The sequence below is a fragment of the Camelus dromedarius genome, chromosome 12 (genome assembly GCF_036321535.1).
Source record: "Camelus dromedarius isolate mCamDro1 chromosome 12, mCamDro1.pat, whole genome shotgun sequence".
In the NCBI taxonomy this organism is placed as follows: Eukaryota; Metazoa; Chordata; class Mammalia; order Artiodactyla; family Camelidae; genus Camelus; species Camelus dromedarius.
The window spans coordinates 40346967-40365399 of NC_087447.1; the positions used below are offsets into that span (position 1 = coordinate 40346967).

Below are 18433 nucleotides of genomic sequence, written 5' to 3' on the forward strand. Positions count from 1 at the left end.
ACCCAGCCTTGAAAGTCACGCAGCATCACCAAGTGAGCTAAGTGCTCTCCTAGGGTGGATGGGATGGTTGAGGGACTGTCCTTTCAGTCCCTCTCACTTCCTATCTCTAGAAACAATCCAAAGATGCTTTAACTGCTCTGGTCAGAAGAGGCCAGTGACTCAAGGAAAGGTCTCAGGGGGCTTTGGGAATTGAGGCAGGTCCCACCTTGAGACACCTATGACCAACCAGCCACTGATCACCTTGGCTGCTGCTGGACGGTGTCCCCTCAGAGGGAAAAGCAATTACAGACACTCAAAGCCCCCCAACCTGTACCTTAATTTTCCCACTGTGAGTCTAGGTCATTCTTATAAATGCCTGTGATCTTTGGAGTCCGAATGTATTCCTCTCCTCACTCGGTGTTCACTGGGATGGATACTGAAGGCCAGGGGTACCAAGGAGACAAACCCTCTCTGCCCACTGGGGACAGTCAGGGAAGTCATTAAGAAGGCTCCTTAAAGATGAGATGGCTGAGCGGGATATGAGGGCATTCTAGAAGCAGGGACCAGAACTGGGCTTTGAGGGAGGGGTCAGGAAGTTGGACTGGAAAACAGGTTGGGAACTGACCACAAAGGGCCCTCTGTGCCGTGCGGAGATTGGACTCAGCAAACGGTTGACAGGGAAGGTGGAAAGATGGTGAGCTACAAGGTAGTGTCCTCAGGGTGAGGGCCTCACAACCTGGGTAAATTTGCTAGAGTCCAGGACCCCGAGCCCCGCAGAGCCAGACCCTGGACACGCTTGGCCCTCTTGCTGACTGAACTCAGACTTCACTGATGTGTAGGTTATGAGTTTGCAGGGGTGAGGAGCATCTCTTTCTAGCGGCAGGAATGTTGGGGCCCCATCTGGAGTCAGGACACCCCCTATCTGGTGTCAGGGTCCTGGGGAGCCAGGTTGCTTGTCTGAGGGTTGCTGGGTGAGAGAGAATTCCAGGCAGGGGAGGGCGATACTGTTGGGGGCAGTGCCTGGCTCCAGGAGCTGCCTGGTGCAGGCAGAGCAGAGAGTTCCCTGGTGACGGAACCCCAGGCCCCCTTCCCTCAGGTCACGGGGGACATGCCTGTTTTTTTCCACCTCCTCCCTTGTCACACCATGTTATTATGCCACTAGCACAGATGCAGTCTAGCTGTTCCCCGGGCCTGGAGGGCCACCTGTCTCCTGTGATTTGGCATTGATTGAAATAGTCCAGCCTCATCCGTCACCAGGGCCCTCTGCTGGAGCCGCTTTTCAGCAATTATGATTAGGCTCCTGATGACTTGAATGGCAGGTACCTTCTGCGGATGGAGCACTGTGTCCTGTAAGTGTTTGATGAAGGTCAGACCCCGGGGAGGCCCCATGGCTCCACCCCACCCCACGATCTGCTGTCGGAATGAGGGTGGGGGCCCCACAGACCCAAAGCCTGGGAAACATGGATGGGGAAAGGATGGAGAGGGCTCCCTCCACTGCTTCTAACCCAGGTCGGTGACAGCACTCAATTGGTCAGAGACAATTCGGGCCCAGGAGGAAGTTTCCTTTGGAGTTAAATATGGGTATAATTTTCCAGAAGAAATATCACTCAGGCTGAAAGAATGTGCTGGGAAGTTCCATGAGTGTGGGGCTGGCAGTCTCTGGCCTGGCAGTGGAACAGGCTGTCGTCCGGGGCACCCCCTCTCCATCCTGAAGACCTGAGCGTGTGAAGGTCTCCCCAGAGGGCCCTGGGTCTGGGGCGGAAGCAGAGGAGAACTCCAGGACTTCCTGAGGGGTCTGGGTGCTGAGGGCCTGGAAGGGCTGTTCTCTACATCTGGTGTGCTGAGTGCGGCTGGGTGCATTTTCCTTCTGTGGCCTGTGAGTCTGGGGAGGGAAGACTGGCGGGAGCAGACCCCAAGCCCCAGGCCTTTGCAGGCGTTGGGCTTTAGGAGAATGACAGCTGGCGTCGGCTCCTGGCTCCGACCGGGGTTTTCCATAGGGTGATCTGTGCATCATGGGTCAGGCCAGAATGCTGGGTGAGGTTTGTGGCCTCCGCCTGCCCTGAGCTGGCGCAGTTTCCAGGGCAGCGTCTAGGAGAGGCTGGGGGCGCCCTGCTGTGTTCAAGACATACGTGCATGAGTCTCACAGGCTTCTGCAATTGGCCTGATCTTAAGTTCAAAACAGGACTCCGAGGAATGGAATGGGGAAAGTGACTCGGAAACCCTGTAGAAGGGAGGGGAGGCCGCCTGCCACCCTCCCTCAGTTCCTCTCCTGCCCTCCGGGTACCTACACCAGAGGCCTAGCCCGGGGACCCTACCCTCCCTTGGAGGCAGAGCTGGCAGCTCCCAGCCTCCTCCGGAGGCCTCCTGACTCCCACTTCTCCGTGCTGCACCCAGTCTGCCCGTTCTCTGGGGTGCCAGGCACACTGGATAGGGCCCATCCTGGTCACTTACACTTGCATGACCCTGTTTCTAAATATGGTGAGATATGAGGGATTGGGGCTTTAACTTATGAATTGGGGGTGGGTGTGGGGAGTGTAATTCAACCCGTACCTGGGCAGTTGGAGGCAGCAGAGTGCAGTGGCAGGAGGGCGCCTCGGCCTGGGGGTCTGATGGACTTGGGTTTACCTCTTAGCACTTCCAGCTCCACTGGTGACTTTGGGTTCTGAGCCTCAGTTTCCTTATCTGCAAAATGGAGATTGATCAATGGTTCATCTGTCCGTCTATTCGTTCGTTCTTTATTCTTTTACTGAATGGCAGCTCTGCGCCAGGCACACCCTAGGGGATGTGAAGTCAGCGGCTGACCTCCCGGCGGCCGTGAGGGTCAGAGAGGGCAGAGGAAAGCCCGAGCAGGGGCCGGCACACTGTTGGTGCCCTCTCCCCTGCCTGCAGTGTGCACTGCTCTGCGGGCCGGCAGGCGGAGGGCCCTTGGGCCTCTGTTTCATGTCCCTGGCTTGTCCCCCTGAAGATGTTCTCAGAGCCCTGGGCTGGAGAGGAGGCTGTGGACAGCCCAGGCCCCGGCAGGGCCCAGGCGGTGGCCTCCTCCTTTGGGCCTCACAGTACAAGAATGGGTTCCCGGGGACTGTGGGTGGCATGCCCCAGCCAGTGTGGGAAGCGCGGTGTGGCCACAGAAGGGCCACCGAGAAGCCGAGCCCCCCTCGCCCACGCAGAAGCCGTGGAAAGCCTTGCCAGTTCCGGTGTCGTTTTCTCCCCCTTCCTTTGCCACCTCTGATAAACTCTGAAATGGAAAATCAAAGATGTAGCATGGCTCCTTTGCCGTTTTCCACTATTTCATGATTGTGTCGAAGCACCAAGGCCATTTCCAGGCCCAGCATCTTGCCAGGTCTCCAGCGTGGTCCCCACCAGCCCCACCTCCCCACCCACATCTGAGCAGAGTGATGTTCTAAATATAGCACGTCCTCAGAACAACAAAGACCCGATCTTCTGAATGGCTTCAGCCCTGACAGGCGCCTCTAGGCTGATTGTCAGCCTTCCCCGCCAGGATGGGAGGGAGGAGCAGGACAGACAGGGAGTGGCCAGGATTGGAGAAGCCTCGGCAGTAAGTGACATTTGAGGCCCAGACGCCCGCAGGCAATGGCCTTGGCCTTGAGTTCCTGCCTGCTGTCTCCAGGGATGTGTGGGGCCCGGGGCCCTATTCCCAGGCGGGCTCTGCTAAGCTGGGGCTGAGGGACAGGAGACCGGTTAGCACTGAAGAGAGAGAGAAATGCTATCTTCCGAGGAGGAGCCGGGAGATGTTATCTTTAGGGTCAGACCCACTGGCGTGGACTCATGACTCCACCTCTCCCCCGGGCGACTCGGGGCAGATCTTTCACTTAAATCTGTTTCCACATCTGTGAAGTGTGGACAATAAGGCCTGTGATGGGGGCATTCGAGAGGACTGGTGCTGAGTGGTGGCTGCAGTGGCCCCGCCTGGCTGGGGCTGGGTGTCCGGACGCCGGGGAGCGGGGCTGTGGAAGGCTCTGCCCGGGGGACGCCCAGCTTGCCATCTCATCCCAGCACCTCACCCCACCTGCTCTGCGGTGTTCAGGTGACCCCAACATTCCGCATCTTTAATTTCACCTCAGGGGTGTCCCTCCTTCCATCCCAGTGGTCGGAGAGGTACCTTGAACCCAGGACCTCCACGGCCCTTTAGATGGGGATGCAGCCAAGCCTCTCTCCCCGCTCCCAGGCCTCTCACCGCAGAGCTCACCTCCTCGGCCCTCCTGTGTCCAGCTGGGTGCTGAGGCTCCTTTAAAACCTCTGCCCAAATGTGAACATATCTGTTGAGCACAGGTGAGAGAAGCTGGAATTATTGAAAAGAATAAAATCCGGCATTTCTCAACTCCAGGCCAGGCTCTGCTCAGGGGGCACCATGTCCTCCCTACCCACCCATTCATTTCAGGTTAAGGTGAGAGGACCTGACCTGTTCGTAGGTCTCTAACACCAGGAAAGGAGGGACCCTGTCCCCTACTACTGAGGGGTCCTCGAGAAAGGCCCCAAACTAACAGCCTTACCGTATGGAGAGCCTGGTCTTCATACTGTGAGAGGTCACCCTGCCCAGGACTTCACTCCTATGGGCGTCCAGGCAGCTGCCCACTGTTGGTGACACTCTCTGGATGGAGACAGGTCAGGACTAGATGTGAAAGTCCCAAGTGCTGGCAGGGGTAGAGATGGAGAGTTGTTGCTGGAGACATGAGCCCCTGTTGTTTAGACTTGCCTTTCTGCTGACAGCAGGCCCCTGGCAGGGGGCTTCCCGGGGAAATGGGGCACTGGACAGAGGTGGGATGCCCCGCGCTCTGTTGCTCTGGCCACTGTTCAGAACGCGGACTCAGCACCGCAGCCCCGTGAGAGAGGTCACAGACACGAGGTGGCCAGACCAGGATTCAGTTCATGCTCTTTTGTTTGGCCTCTAGGGTTTCTTCACGCTTTGGAGTTGCTGGGTTTCTGGTATGATCACAGCTCTCAGAGCCCATCTGGGGATGTGCTGGGAATGCGCGTCCACAGCACGCGAGCTGGCAGACAGTTAGCACAGAAGCACGAGGCTTTCTTGGGGGGCAGTCATGCTGAGCTAACCTGCCAGAGCTCCTGCAGGAAGCAGAAACGTGCTGGGAAAGGAAACCATCGCGTTAGTGTATTTGGAGTTTTTAAAACTGTTTGGCAAGGTTCCATGCTGAAAATTTTTCCATATCTAGAAAAAAAAATTGCTTCATGGTGGCTTCGCAGGGAATGCTTTGTTCTGCGCAGGGGTCAGCTGAGGGGAAGGGAGATATTCCTGAGGATGGACGTGCTCTTGTCTTCGTGGAAAACTGTGCATGGCAGGGGGTCTTAGCATGTACCTTCGTATTTAAAGATCTGGAAGAGGAGGTGTGTAGTGAAAAGTCTCAGGTATACAGAATTCTTGGGGAATGAGAAGCCAAAATAATGGAACGTGCGTATTTTCTTGCTTTGGTTCCCAAATCATTGCTCATAACAACAAAATCATTTGTTAGCCCTGCACCAGCACTAGTAACGTACAAGGGGTTTCACCCAGTCAACACAGCTCCGTTGGTGCCCCTATGTGCCAGGCGCTGTGCTGGGCCCAGGCACGTGTCGCACGCGTAGTTCTGCTTTACAGAAGTGGGACTACAGTCTTCTTCCACTCGCTTATTTTACTTACTGGTGGATTGTAAACATCATGATGCAAAGAACTACCTCATTCTTTTCTGTGTCTCCCTGGTGCTATTTTCCCATGAAATGATTGTACAATAATTTAATCAGCTCCCTCTTATTGGACATTTCCACTATTTGTGGATTACAAATATTATACCAATGTAGCCTAAAACATCCCTGTACTTGGCAATTTGCATGTATGGACAAGTGTTTCTGAGGATCGCCACCTGGAACGGGAATCACTGGGCCAAAGGCTCTATGCATTTACATTTTGGATAGATGTTGATCAATTGCCTGCAAAGAACATGTACCTCGATTTAAATTTCCCCAACTTACCATCTGGTAATGCTCCTCAAGTCCCTACCAACACTGGGTAATTATACTGGTTTCCTATTGCTGCTGTAACAAATTACTGCATATTTAGTGGTTTAAATACAATGAAAAATTAAGCAGAAAGCATTCTGAAAATTTTTATCTGAAATTCAAAGTTTATTAAGTGTCTTGATTTTGTCTGAGAATGCTACTCTCTCTCTACCTTTTTTTTTTTAATTGAAGTATAGTCAGTTTACAATGTTGTGTCCATTTCTGGTGTCCAGCATAATGTTTCAATCATACATATATGTACACATATTCCTTTTCATATTCTTTTTCATTATAGGTTACTATAAGATATTAAGTATAGTTCCCTGTGCTGTACAGTATAAACTTGTTTATCTATTGTATATATAGTAGTTAGTATCTGCAAATCTCAAACACCCAGCTTATCCCTTCTCACTCCTTTTCTCCCCAGGTAACCATAAGTTTGTTTTCTGTGTCTGAGTCTGTTTCTGTTTTGTATGTCAGTTCATGTGTGCATGTGTGTGTGTGTGTGTGTGTGTTTTAGATTCCACTATGAGTGATATCATATGGTATTTTTCTTTCTCTTTCTGGCTTACTTCACTTAGAATGATGATCTCCAGGTCCATACATGTTGCTGCAAATGGCATTATTTTATTCTTTTTTATGGCTGAGTAGTAATCCATTGTGCAAATATACCACAACTTCTTTATCCAGTCATCTGTCAATGGACATTTAGGTTGTTTCCATGTCTTGGCTATTATATATAGTGCTGCAGTGAACATTGGGGTGCATGTATCTTTTTGAATTAGAGTTCCCTCTGGATATATGCCCAGGAGTGGGATTGCTGGGTCATACAGTAGCTCTGTTTTTAGTTTTTTAAGGAATCTCCATTCTGTTTTCCCTAACGGCTGCACCAAATTACATTCCCACCAACAGCGTAGGAGGGTTCCCTTTTCTCCACACCCTCTCCAGCACTTATCAAAACAATGCAAATGTATTATCTTACAGCTCTTTAAGTCAAAAGTCCAACAGGAGTCTCACTGGATTGAAATCAAAGTGTTGGCAGGGCTGTGCTTCTTCTGGAAGCTCTGGGAGAGATACTGATTCTTGGCCCATGGCCCTTGCATTTTCAAAGCCAGAGAAGTCTGGATGACTAGGGTGGGAGGGTGGTGCGGAGGGGTAAGTGTCATCGTTCTGACGCTGACTCTGCTATTCCTTTCCGTCTGTGAAGCCCCTTATGATTACACTGGGTGCCCCTGGATAATCCAGGCGTCTCTCCTTAAGTCAGGTCAGCTGATTAGCACCCTTAATCCCACCTGTGACTCTACTGTCCCCTGCCGTGTAACATGGCACGTCCACAGCTTCCAGGAAGGAGGGGGTATCGACATTTTGGAGCGGGGCTGGTATTCTGCCTACTGCAGATAGTATCAAACTTTTTGTGTCTCTTCTAAGTGAAAACACGGTATCCTGCTCTTTTAAGCTCGTTTTCTTGATATTGGTCAGGTTGAACATCTTTTCTGAGTGAAGAGACAGTTTCTCTGTCTATAAGTTTTCTGGTCATTCTCTTCACCTCCTTTTCTGCTGGGCTGCCCTCACCCTTTTTTTTTTTTTTTTTTTTTCAATTGAATGATAAATTCCTTGAGGGCAAGGGCTTTCTCATACTTCTGTCTGCATCCCACTGCTTCTAAACCTGACTGGGTTCAGAGAAAGGACTTGATGCCTGTGGGCCCTCCGCCCCTCCCTCCCTCCCACCCGTGCTCTGGCTGTTCTATTTTGGAAGAAATGCCAGGATGCTTCCGGCTGAACTGGCTGAATTGTCTGTGTCCAGGAAGGTGTGGTGGCTGAGTGCTTTACTTACAGCCCCGTGGGCTTTTCAGGCCATTATGGACTCTGTGGGCAAACAGACTGAGTGCCTGGCCCCAGCTCAGCCCCCGAGACTCAGTTTTCTTGCCGATAAAAACGGCGATGGTGGCACCCTGACTTTTCAGGGTTGCTGGCTTGGGACAGGGACAAGATCCACTCCTTTCGGGAGGGCAGACTCTGCTTACGGAGCTGCTGTACCTGCCATGGTGATGGAAGCCGAGGGCAGAGCTGCGGGAGGGGCAGCTGGGCTGGGATGGAGTGGGACTCTGGGGAGACACAGGGAAGAGCAAATTTTGGTCATTTTGCAGGGTGTTGGGCAAGATGCTCTTCTTTTGTTACCAAACCAAACTTGAATCTGCTCACCAGCGCGCAGTAACGCCAATCTACTGACAGCGGGTTGAGGTGAAGGAAAGTGCAGCGTTCACTGCAGGGAGAATGGGTGGCTAATGCTCACAAGCCCCTAACTCCCCCGTGGCTCTGAGGGAAGGCTTCTGAATGCAGGGTGAGGGAGAGGGTCGCCTGGTGCATGATTAGCTCGTAGACATTTTTCTGATTGGTTGGTGGTGAAGTAATCAGGAGCCAACATCATCAACCTTCTGGTTACAACAGACCTGGGGTCTTCGTGCTTATGGTCAGCATACAGTTAACTTCTTCCACTTGGTGGGGATTTCCATATTTGCAAAACAGCTCAAGGCTATGCCTCAGAATAAGAGCTATGGCCCTTCAGAGGAACTAAAGGTCCTTTACTTGTTTAATAGCTAAACTATTATTATTTTGTCTTGCTTGACCACTTTCTATTTTCCTTCAGCTCTGCATTTTCTCACTTCTCTGATTAGATTTTTTCTTTGGAACTCGGGGAATGCCTAGGAGGCTAAAGCTTTTCTGCAAACAAGAGGCAGGAAACACGGGGTGGGGTTGGGGGTGGGTGTATCTGTCCCAGGAAGGCCCCATAGGGTCCTGTTCAGTTATACTTTGATACTTTTTGAGAAGTTACAGTAGAGGTTTAAATTACTTTTCAGTTATTCTGGGTGCCAGCCCTGGTTCATTCTGGAGCCCTTGGTGAGCACAGAGCCTGGCACTTGGGGATGACTTGTCCCACGTCTCCAGGTTGGCCCCTTGTCATCCTCAGAGGGGCAGGTGGTGTCCAGTGGGACCGATGGTGTCTGGAGGGATCGATGGTCTTCCTGGCCGGGCGAGCCTTGCTTGATGAGCAGAGCATGACCTGTGCTCTGAGGTGTGCCAGGCTAGGGGGCAGTGCCAGGCTGGGGTTATAACAATCCTGTGCAGAGGCCAAGGCTGCAGCTGCCCTGAACCAAATGCCCATCTTCTCAGGCCTGCAGTGCTGGCCAAGGGACACCAGCCACTTCTCAGGGACAGAGATTTGTTCCCTAGGCTGCCTGGCCAGAGCCTCCCTGCTGACCCCCAGGCCTACACCCATGCTCTGGCCCCAGGGGTCCCTGGAGACCCCATTTACAGTCTCCTGTCCATATTCAGTAGCACTGGGGCCTCAGCTCACAGAGCAGAGGTGGGGACAGCTGGGGCCCCTTAGGCGGGGGCCTGCCCAGCCAGGCCTCACTGGGTCTGTCTCCACACTTGCTTTCAGGATGGAGCTTGCCCAGGTCCTCCCTCCCTGAGGTCCTCCCAGAAGGTTTGCTCTGAGGCCCCAGAACACCTGCCTCAGGAGAGGCTTTCTCATCCTTGTGTCTCTGACGGCCACACCTGGAGCCCTTTCAGCCAAGGGCCGGTGGTGGAGAGAAACCCCTGCCCCAAACTAGCTGTACTATCTTGAGTGGCCCCTTGGCCTCTCTGAGCCTCGGTTTCCAGGAACGTAATCCCTCCCTGCTGCCTGCAGTGGGAACACGAGGCAGCTCGGGGTGTGCAGCCCGCCGGCGCTGGCACCGGGAGGGGCTGTCGTGTCTCCCGCCTCTCCAGCCCTCTTTCCCTCTGAAGCTGCCAGTCCCGGGCCTGAGCCGACAGCAGGTCTGGAGCCGAAGCAGCCCTGCTGTGATCGTGGCCTGGCCACAGTGGCCTCCCTCTTGTGGACCTCAGGATGGACAGACCACTTCCCTCCCTCTGTCCCCCATTTCTCCAGCCGAGCAGGGCCGGCACATGGGCTGGAGGGCTGAGCGCCAGCCGTGCCCTCCTCCGGTTTCCAAGTTGGCAGCTGCCTTTGTCTGGCAGCCCTGGACCCCAGACCAGGCCCTCAGCAGGCCCCCCTGCAGCCGCTCAGCTGCACAGCTCTGCAGCCCTTTTCCCTCCCTGTCAGCAGGGCCTGCTGGGCCTGGACTCCAGCCCCTCCTGTGCAGCCGGCCCCGCCTGAAGCTCATTAGCTCTTCTTATTAAATCCATCTGCTCTGTGTTGAAGAATGACCCGGGTGTGTGAGGGGGAGGGCTACACACAGAGGCGACTGTGTGCATGGGTGTGGCATCCTGCTGGGCAGAAGCCTGGACATGCTGGGTGGATGAGGGCCCTGCCAGCCTTGGGGGAGTGGATGCTGAAGAGAGCCGGGTGGGCTGGGGAGTGAGGGGGTCTGGAGGCTGTCCCTGGGGGCCAAGACTGTGGGGTGAAGTGGGGCTCGGCCCTTCCAGGGCACCGTGGGTCAGCTGGTCTGCCTCTCACTGATGAAGCTGCTCCTCCACCCCCTTCTCCTCCCAGGAGTGCATCATTGATGAGGACTGCGGGCCGGGCAGGTACTGCCAGTTTGCCAGCTTCGAGTACTCCTGCCAGCCATGCCGGGACCAGCAGACAGTGAGTGTGCCCAGGGGCCCCAGGCTGCAGCACCTGGGCCATGGGGGCCCAGAAAAGGGGGCTTGGGAGAAGGCCAGCAGCCCACAGTTCTCAGCTGGGCTTCCTGGAAGCCTCCATGCATGGTGCCCAAGGGGGTGACTCCTGGGGTGACTAGGAAGCCACCTGCAGACCTGCTGCCACCTCACCTGCCCAGTGACCTCTGGCCTCAATGCCTGCCTCATGGATAACAGAGATGGAGAGGGAGGGCAGAGGCCCCACCCTGTCCCTTCCCCTGGGAAGGCCCATTCCTAGTAGACACAGCCAGCGACACCACAGCAGAACCTCAGGCAGGGATGGGGCCGCCTTTTCCCTCCCAGCCTGCTGCCCACCTCCCAGATCTTTCTCCCAGTCTCTCAGAGAGGGCAGAAGGAGGCCCCAGAAGAAGCCAGAGCACGTCCCACATGGCGGTTCCACAGAGAAGCAGAAAGGCGGGGAGGAGACTCTCCCTCCATCCAGCAGAGGTTTTGGACAAAGCCATGTAGGCTCATAGAATTTTCTTGTCCTTTTCACTATTAAGGCAATAACACAACACGATAACAAGTTAGGAAAATAGAAGGCTTCGTACTGCCTAGCCAGCCATACCCGTGGTTAGGCAGCTCCTGGCCTCCCGGTGCCACTGCTCCCCATGTGCGACTCCAGGCCTGTGGCACCCAGGGCCCTCCCATTCACGTGGCTTCCTGGGCCTTAATTTAATCAGCCGGTGAGGATCAGGCTGCTGTCTGTGTCTGGAGGCCATAGGCCATCTTCCTTCCTGACCTTTAACTAGGGACCTAATAAAAGGGAGGCAAGGCCCAAGTCCGTGGGGGAACCATGAAGATGCAACCATCCTTTGTAAAATCTCAAGCTGTGTGGGACTCCCCCAGGTGCCATTTTTCCATCTCACCTGCCCAGCTCCCATCTCCACCGCCCTGACTTCCCTTAGAGCCCCCCAGGTGTAGGAGGTTGGTTTTCTCCTGTCTGTAATGGGAGGATGTGGGTTAGCCCACCTGCGCTATCTCCAGGCTTCCCAGAGTGGGGGCAGTGACAGGCTGGGCTCCCCGAGGTCCGTGAGCTGGCTGGCTAGTGTGTTTCCCCTCCCTCTGCAGCTCTGCACCCGGGACAGTGAGTGCTGTGGAGACCAGCTGTGCGTCTGGGGTCACTGCACCAAAACGGCCACCAGAGGTGGCAATGGGACCATCTGTGACAACCAGAGGGACTGCCAGCCGAGGCTATGCTGTGCCTTCCAGAGAGGTGGGTGTGTTCCCCACTGGGTGCAGGGCAAGCCCTATCCCAAGCTCCACCACTGGGCCTCCTGGGGCCCTGTCCATGCCAACCACACCTTTTCCTAGGCAGAGTCCCCAGTGCTCATGGGTATGTCCCAGCCCCACAACCTCTGCCTGGGGCGGAAGACCATCTTTTTCTTTTTTTCTTCCCTGTGATGCCTAGAAATTAAATTCCTTCAGGAGGCATGAGCCCAAGGAGAGAGGAACACCCCTCCCCACCCCACTCCACTCATTCTTCAGGCCTCATGGTAACACCTGGCCCGGGTCCACTTTCCTGTGAATGACTCCCTTCTACTGCCCCTCCCAGGTGAGGTCGGCTCAGGCATGCTCCCCATCTACAAATGTTTTTGAAACCCTCCCTTAGCCCCCTCTCCCGGCCCCTAGTCCACCTGGTCCCTGCTGCCCCAGCAGTCTTCCTCAAGGAGATGGCTCTCTGGGTATCATTCCTCTGGGAGCTGCAGTTGCTCTTGTCCTGTTATTTCAGTTAGACTCCCCAGTCCATCTTCCAAGGCCTCGGCCAGTCCTCCTTTTCTCTCCACTCCTCGGCCTATTTGGGAATCTTACTGCCCCCCGCCCCAACCCCCAACCTTTCTCACTAGCCCAACCCCAGGCCTTAGTGGTTCTGTGCTCAACCTTGAACACCTTTCTCCATTCTTAATCTCTCCAGATTGCTGGCCTCAAAACCCAGCACAAGCCCACCTCTTCCAGGCAGTCCTCCTAGCTCTCCCAGCTCATGCCCTCCTGAGCCCATGCTGCCATTCTTATTTCCCGTCACTCCACCTCTTCAACTCTAACCTCCACGTTGGGGTTCAGGGGGGAAGGTGGGAGGCTGCACCCCATTTCTCTGCTCCCTCCCTGGTGCTTGCCTGCCTGGTGCTGGGCACACAGTGGGTGACTCTTGCTGCTTCTAGGTCTTTTGTTTCCTGTGTGCACACCCCTCCCCATGGAGGGTGAGCTCTGCCATGACCCTGCCAGCCGGCTTCTGGACCTCATCACCTGGGAGCTGGAGCCTGATGGGGCTTTGGACCGATGCCCATGTGCCAGGGGCCTCCTCTGCCAGCCCCACAGGTGAGGTCTCACCCATCCTTCCTCCTGGGGGCCGAGAGCAGATGAGGCACTGCCCAATGGGGACCCAGGAGCAGGAGTGGTGGGGAGATGTGGATTTAAGATAGATATAGTTTGAGGTGTCCTTGGGTCTTCCAGATTGAGGGACTGTAGGACTGAGGCTCGGGAGGTGTGGCCAGGGGCATGGATTTGGGTTCATCTAGAAGCAGGTTGAAGCCTCCTGAGTAGATGAACTTGACAGATTGGGTGTGGAAGGAGCCCAGGCCCATCACAATGAGAGAGCAGCAGAGAAGGCGGCAGCCGGTGCCTTCAGAGAGGTAGGAGGGAAGCCAGCAGAGGGGCCACCAAGGGGAGGGCAGCGCCAATGGAGCAGAGGCTGTGGAGAGACACTGATGCGCCAGGCCTGGGCCGAGGCGAATTTCTCCACGCAAGTGTCCCTGGACCCCTCAGCAGCCGCTACTCCGCCCTCTCTGCCAGCAGAATCCAGGGTGGCTGGGTGGCTGGACAGAACCCTGGGCCTGGGTCCCAAGGCTCCCCTTAGGGGCTGCTCCAGCCTGGAGGCCTAGGTGGGCAGGGCGCTCTCAGACCCCAGAGTGCTCAGGGCTGCTGAGAGGCCCAGACACAGGGGGACAGCCCTGCAGCTAGATGTGAGGGGGCTGCCCTTTGAGCATCTGTTTGAAGAGGACTCTTGAGGAGATGTCAGAGGAGGTTCTGTGAAAGTGAGATGGGGGACAGTGGCAGAGACTGTGCCTTAGCTTCGAGCCTGGGCCTTGCCTCCCTGGGGAGACATGCGTCTCGGCTGAGCCACAGCCCTGTCCCTCCACAGCCACAGCCTGGTGTACGTGTGTAAGCCCACCTTCGTCGGGGGCCGTGACGAAGACGGAGAGAGCCTGGTGCCCAGAGGGGCCCCTGACGAGTACACAGATGGTGACTTCCTGGAGGAGGTGCGCCAGGAGCTGGAGAACCTGGAGAGGAGCCTGTCGGTGGAAATGGCTCTTGGGGAGCCCGGGGCTGCCACTGAGCTGCTGGAGGGAGAGGAGATTTAGATGCAGGTCTGTCCTGTGGGTAGACATGCAATAGAAGTAGCTAATTTATTTCCCCAGCTGTGTCCCGAGGTATGGGCTCACCAGGCTTCTTTCCACAGCCTCTTTCCAGTACATTTCCCTCTGGCTTGAAACAGCATGAGGGACTGCACCCTTGTCCTGCCACCTCCCACCCCTAGCCTGTACACCTTGCATCATGGTTCTGGTGCCTGGGGAAGACCACAGTGTGGGAGGCTGAAGGCAGAACAGGGCTGCTAAACTGGTCCAAATTACTGGCTGCTTTGCCTCTGCTAGTTGGCAGATGGCACGTTTCATTTTGTTTGACATCGCTCACCTCGAGAATCCTTGGAGAAGAGGGCACGGAAAAGGATGCAGAATTTCCCCCAGGATGGGTTTGGGGAAATGCTGACTCAAACATGTGGGGAAGAATGCCCTGCTTTGCAAACATAAACCTGCAAAAATCCAACAGATGAATTTTTTGTGCTGGCCCCCCCATGGGCACAGGCGGGCGCTGCCCTCAGCGGCTGCTGGGGAAATGTCCTGCTCACTGCCCGTCGCCTGCATTCATCCTTTCAGCAGTGTTACTCAGCTCCTACCTCTGTGCCAGGGCGGCAGCTTTACGGCTTCTTACCACAGCCTGGTGGAGGGGGGAGTAGGTCTCTCCGTCTGTCAGGACCTCAGAGGCTCAGAGATGTCAAGTTGCTTGCCCAAGTCACACAGCAAGTGAAGACCAGAGCAGGATTTCACCAGGTGTGATTCCAAGCCCAGTGCTCTCCCCACTGCTCCCCACCAGCCTTGGTGCCACCAAAAGTACCTGAAAGTACCTGCTATGAGGAGGAAGGCTGAGATTTTTCTTTTTTTGAGGCATATCTGGAACTAAGGTCAAAGTAGTTCACACACCCCTGGAAGATTAAACTTCTGTTAGAAATACAGTGTTCTCCCCAGTGTGCAGAGTGGCCATCATTCTAGTGGGGACACTCTCCTGTGGCAGTGCTTTATCGGTAACTTTGAAGGTCCTTGACTGGAGCATAATGTGTACGTTAACTTGCCAGAAATAGAACTTAGGTAATTGTAGGTCCAGGATTATAAATGAAATTTGCAAAATCACTTACCAGCAACTGAAGACCATTATCAACTCCATGGAGAAAATCAAACCAAGTAAGGCTCTGTGAAATACGGTTGTAATACCCAAGCTGAGAGCACTGAATTTGTATGCTGTTCCATAAATGATATTTTCAGGTGCCATGGAGTGTTTCCATCATGTATTCATCCAGAGTTATTAAATGTTCAAGTCACACACAATTGTATAAGCATGCTTTCTTTGAGTTTTAAATTATGTATAAACACATACGTTGCATTTAGAAATCAAGCATAAATCACTTAACCTGCTCTTTTGTAGTTCTTGGAAGCTTTTTTCCCTTTTGACTTTGAATAAATATAAAGCCCTGTCAGCCAGAAAAAATAAAATAGAAATAACTGGCATTGTCTAAAAGAGAAAACCCTCTTCCATAAAGCAAATTTTCCAGACAACTGAAGCATACCTCTTTTAGCATCAAAATATTTTAGAAATGTTAACCATTTTTTGGGTGGGAATTAGTCAATAAGACTGTCAGCAAATGCAGTTCTGGGCCAAACTGTAAGGTCTTGAGGGGCCGTACTCATAACAGTAAAGCTGCCATACATGAAGGTGATAGGTACCAGGTCAGGCAGTCTGCCCGTGTTAACTCAGTCTTCATTGACTCTTTGAGTATTTTCATTGATGAAGAAATGGAGACTCAAAAAGATTATGTAATAGAGCTAGAATCAAAAAACAGTATCTAGTACAGTATGCCCTGGATATAAAAAAAAAAAGTGATAAAGACCGAATATAGAGCTGTTCTCTTTTCAGTGTCAAAAATCATCAGGACCACCCTGCAGCCTTATTACTCAACAGATGCTTGACGAGAGCCTGCTCAGGACCAGGTGCCATGATACGTGTGGGGCGGGGCTGGGGGCGCCAAGTGGATCCAGTTAGGGTCCCCACAGCCGAGTGAGGGAGATACACTAAATGCAGCACAGAAAGAAAGGAGTCACCCCAATATCTGAACAGAGTGTTATGGGAGCCTCAAAGGAGCATGCGGCCTGGGAGAGCTGGCATGGGAACTGGCTTGTGAAGATGCTTGATAGTTTATCAGGAGGACCAGAAGGACTAGGAAAGGGTATTCTGGGTCACAGGCAGAGGGAGGGGCAGGGAGGGATGGTACCTAGGGGAAACTGCAAGTAATTCACAGTGGCTGGAAGGCCAGTTAAATTTGAGCAAGTATTTGGAGAAAAGGCTAAAAATTACTTTTAAAAAAATGTATTAAGGGGGGAAGAAAATAACTCGTTGGTAGAGTGCATGCTTAGCATGCACAAGGTCCTGGGTTCAATCCCCAGTAACTCCATTAAAAAATTTTTTTTATTAGTACCTACCATATGTCAGGCCCTATATTAGGTGCCAGGGAGACAGTGGTACATGAGATAAAACGAGGTCCCTTCTTCATGGAGCTTATATACAGGTATGTTATTTTGCTCCACTTTGTCATCATAGTCACAAAAATGGAAGAACATGAGAGGCTTGGCAAAATTCTTGGCTGAAAGTCACACGTAGAGTAGCTGGTACGCCTCCTCGCCTCACGACTCTAGGAGCGTGGTAAGGGTTACATGGGTTTGGTACTACAATCTTCCTGCCTGCCCTTCCCGGAACCCCGGGTTCCTGCCAAGGAAGCCACAGCTAACCCCAGCCATCTTCCCCTGTCCTCCCACCATCACAGAGGCTGGAAAAGCTGGACACTTGCTTTCCTAGCCTCCCTTGAGCTAGAGATGGCCATGTGACCCACTTCTGGCCCAGGAAATGTAAGGCGGAAGGCTGCCAAAGAGCTTCTGGGAAAGATTTTTTTTTTACCTGAGTGACCAAAAGAAAGAGGCATACCAGAAAGTATGTCCCCACCCTCCACCCCTTCCCGGGCTGCCTGCCCTTGAGCACAGGTGTTGTGGATGTGACATTGGTGCTGCAGCCCACCCTGGGGTCATGATATGAAGGTCAAGGCTGTCAGCAGGGCTTCTTCCTCTTGGAGGCTCTGGGGGAGAAACCATACCCTTGTCCTTTCTAGCTTCTAGAGGTTGCTCCCGTTCCTTGGCTCATGCCCCCTTCACCTTCAAAGCTAGCAGTAACAGGGTCTTTTGGTGCCATCTCACTGCAGCTGGGAAGTTTTCCACTTCTAAGGATTCATAGATGATCCAGAATAAGCTTCCCACATCAAAATCCTTAACCATCACATCTGCAGTCGCTTTTGCCATTTAAGGTAAATAGTCACAGGGTCTGGGGTTTAGGACATGGGCATCTTTGAAGGGCCACTGTACTACTTACCACAGGATAAACGTCTGAGTCCTCGATGGTGTTGAGGAGGGAAGTAGTCCTGCTGTCAACTTCCGGACTCCTTCTAAAATAAACCATTAACACGATAAAGTTGAAACCAGAAACAACAGTCAAAAGGGGAACAAAGTGCAGCTTTATGAATCCTAACCCACCCCTTTTCTCACCCTCAGTGGGAAAGCAAGATTAGAAAATGAAGTGTTTGGGCGTGTGGTGCTGGCTCAGAGTCCGGGCCCCACCTTCCGCACAGATGAGTGGCAGTCCCGTCCACCCACATAGCCTTAGACTGAACCAGAAGAGGAGTGCGATGGGACAAAAATAATGGCCGCCGACTCCCCCCAGGGTCCCCTCTTCCTGTTCTGTTCCTGCTCCCTCTCGTTACCCCTCCCAGGGTCTGGCTTCTCCAGACTCTGGTTCTTTGGGCTTTTGCCACAGTCGGGAGAAAGGGGTGCAGGCAGAAGGATGAGCGCTGGAGGGAAGCCAGGGGGCGGCTGCGGTGGGAAGAGTGGGACCAAGGGCAGTCAGTAGTCCTGTGGGCTGTGCGTCCCCCTCAGGTAGTCAGGAGGTGCAACTCCATTAGAGATTAGAGATTGTTTTAGTAGCCAGACTGGGTTTCTAAGGCCAGAGAGCCAGCAGCTGTGCAGCTGGGCACCTCCATGCAGGGCTTGCTAAGAGGTGGGCCTGCAGCAGCAGCAGCTCAGTTGCTCTATATAAAGAGAAGTCGTAAGAAGTCCCCTTTTGGGAGATCAGGGTTTGGAAGACAGGTTATTTTCCTGGGGGGTGGAGTGGGGTGGGAATTAGACTTATTCTAAAGTGGGGAGGGGGGAAACTAGACTTTTTCCTTTGGCTAAAACCTACAGGAGGAACTTCTAGAGAAATACTCATAAACTTTGTATGGGAGCTATTGACATTTCAAAGAGGGGATGACTGTGTAGAAACTGCAGGACTAATACAGGAGGAGCATCAGGAACAGATGACTGGATGGAGTAGCGAGGCAGGGGAAGGCAGAGGCAAGGAAGATGGATTACTATTGCACCCACAACTCCAGACATAC

At 53.5% G+C, this 18433-nt stretch overlaps 1 protein-coding gene across 1 annotated transcript in view; it reads left to right on the forward strand.

Annotated features, from left to right (window-relative positions):
- Positions 1–15287, forward strand: part of DKK3 (dickkopf WNT signaling pathway inhibitor 3) — a 41457-nt gene extending 26170 nt beyond the window's left edge. Inside the window, exons 5-8 of the mRNA XM_031460022.2 lie at positions 10484–10576; positions 11701–11845; positions 12789–12945; positions 13769–15287. Of these exons, the coding sequence (XP_031315882.1) occupies positions 10484–10576; positions 11701–11845; positions 12789–12945; positions 13769–13988 (615 nt within the window). The 3' untranslated portion in view covers positions 13989–15287. The remainder of the gene's footprint in view (positions 1–10483; positions 10577–11700; positions 11846–12788; positions 12946–13768) is intronic.
- Positions 15288–18433: the final 3146 nt, after the last annotated feature.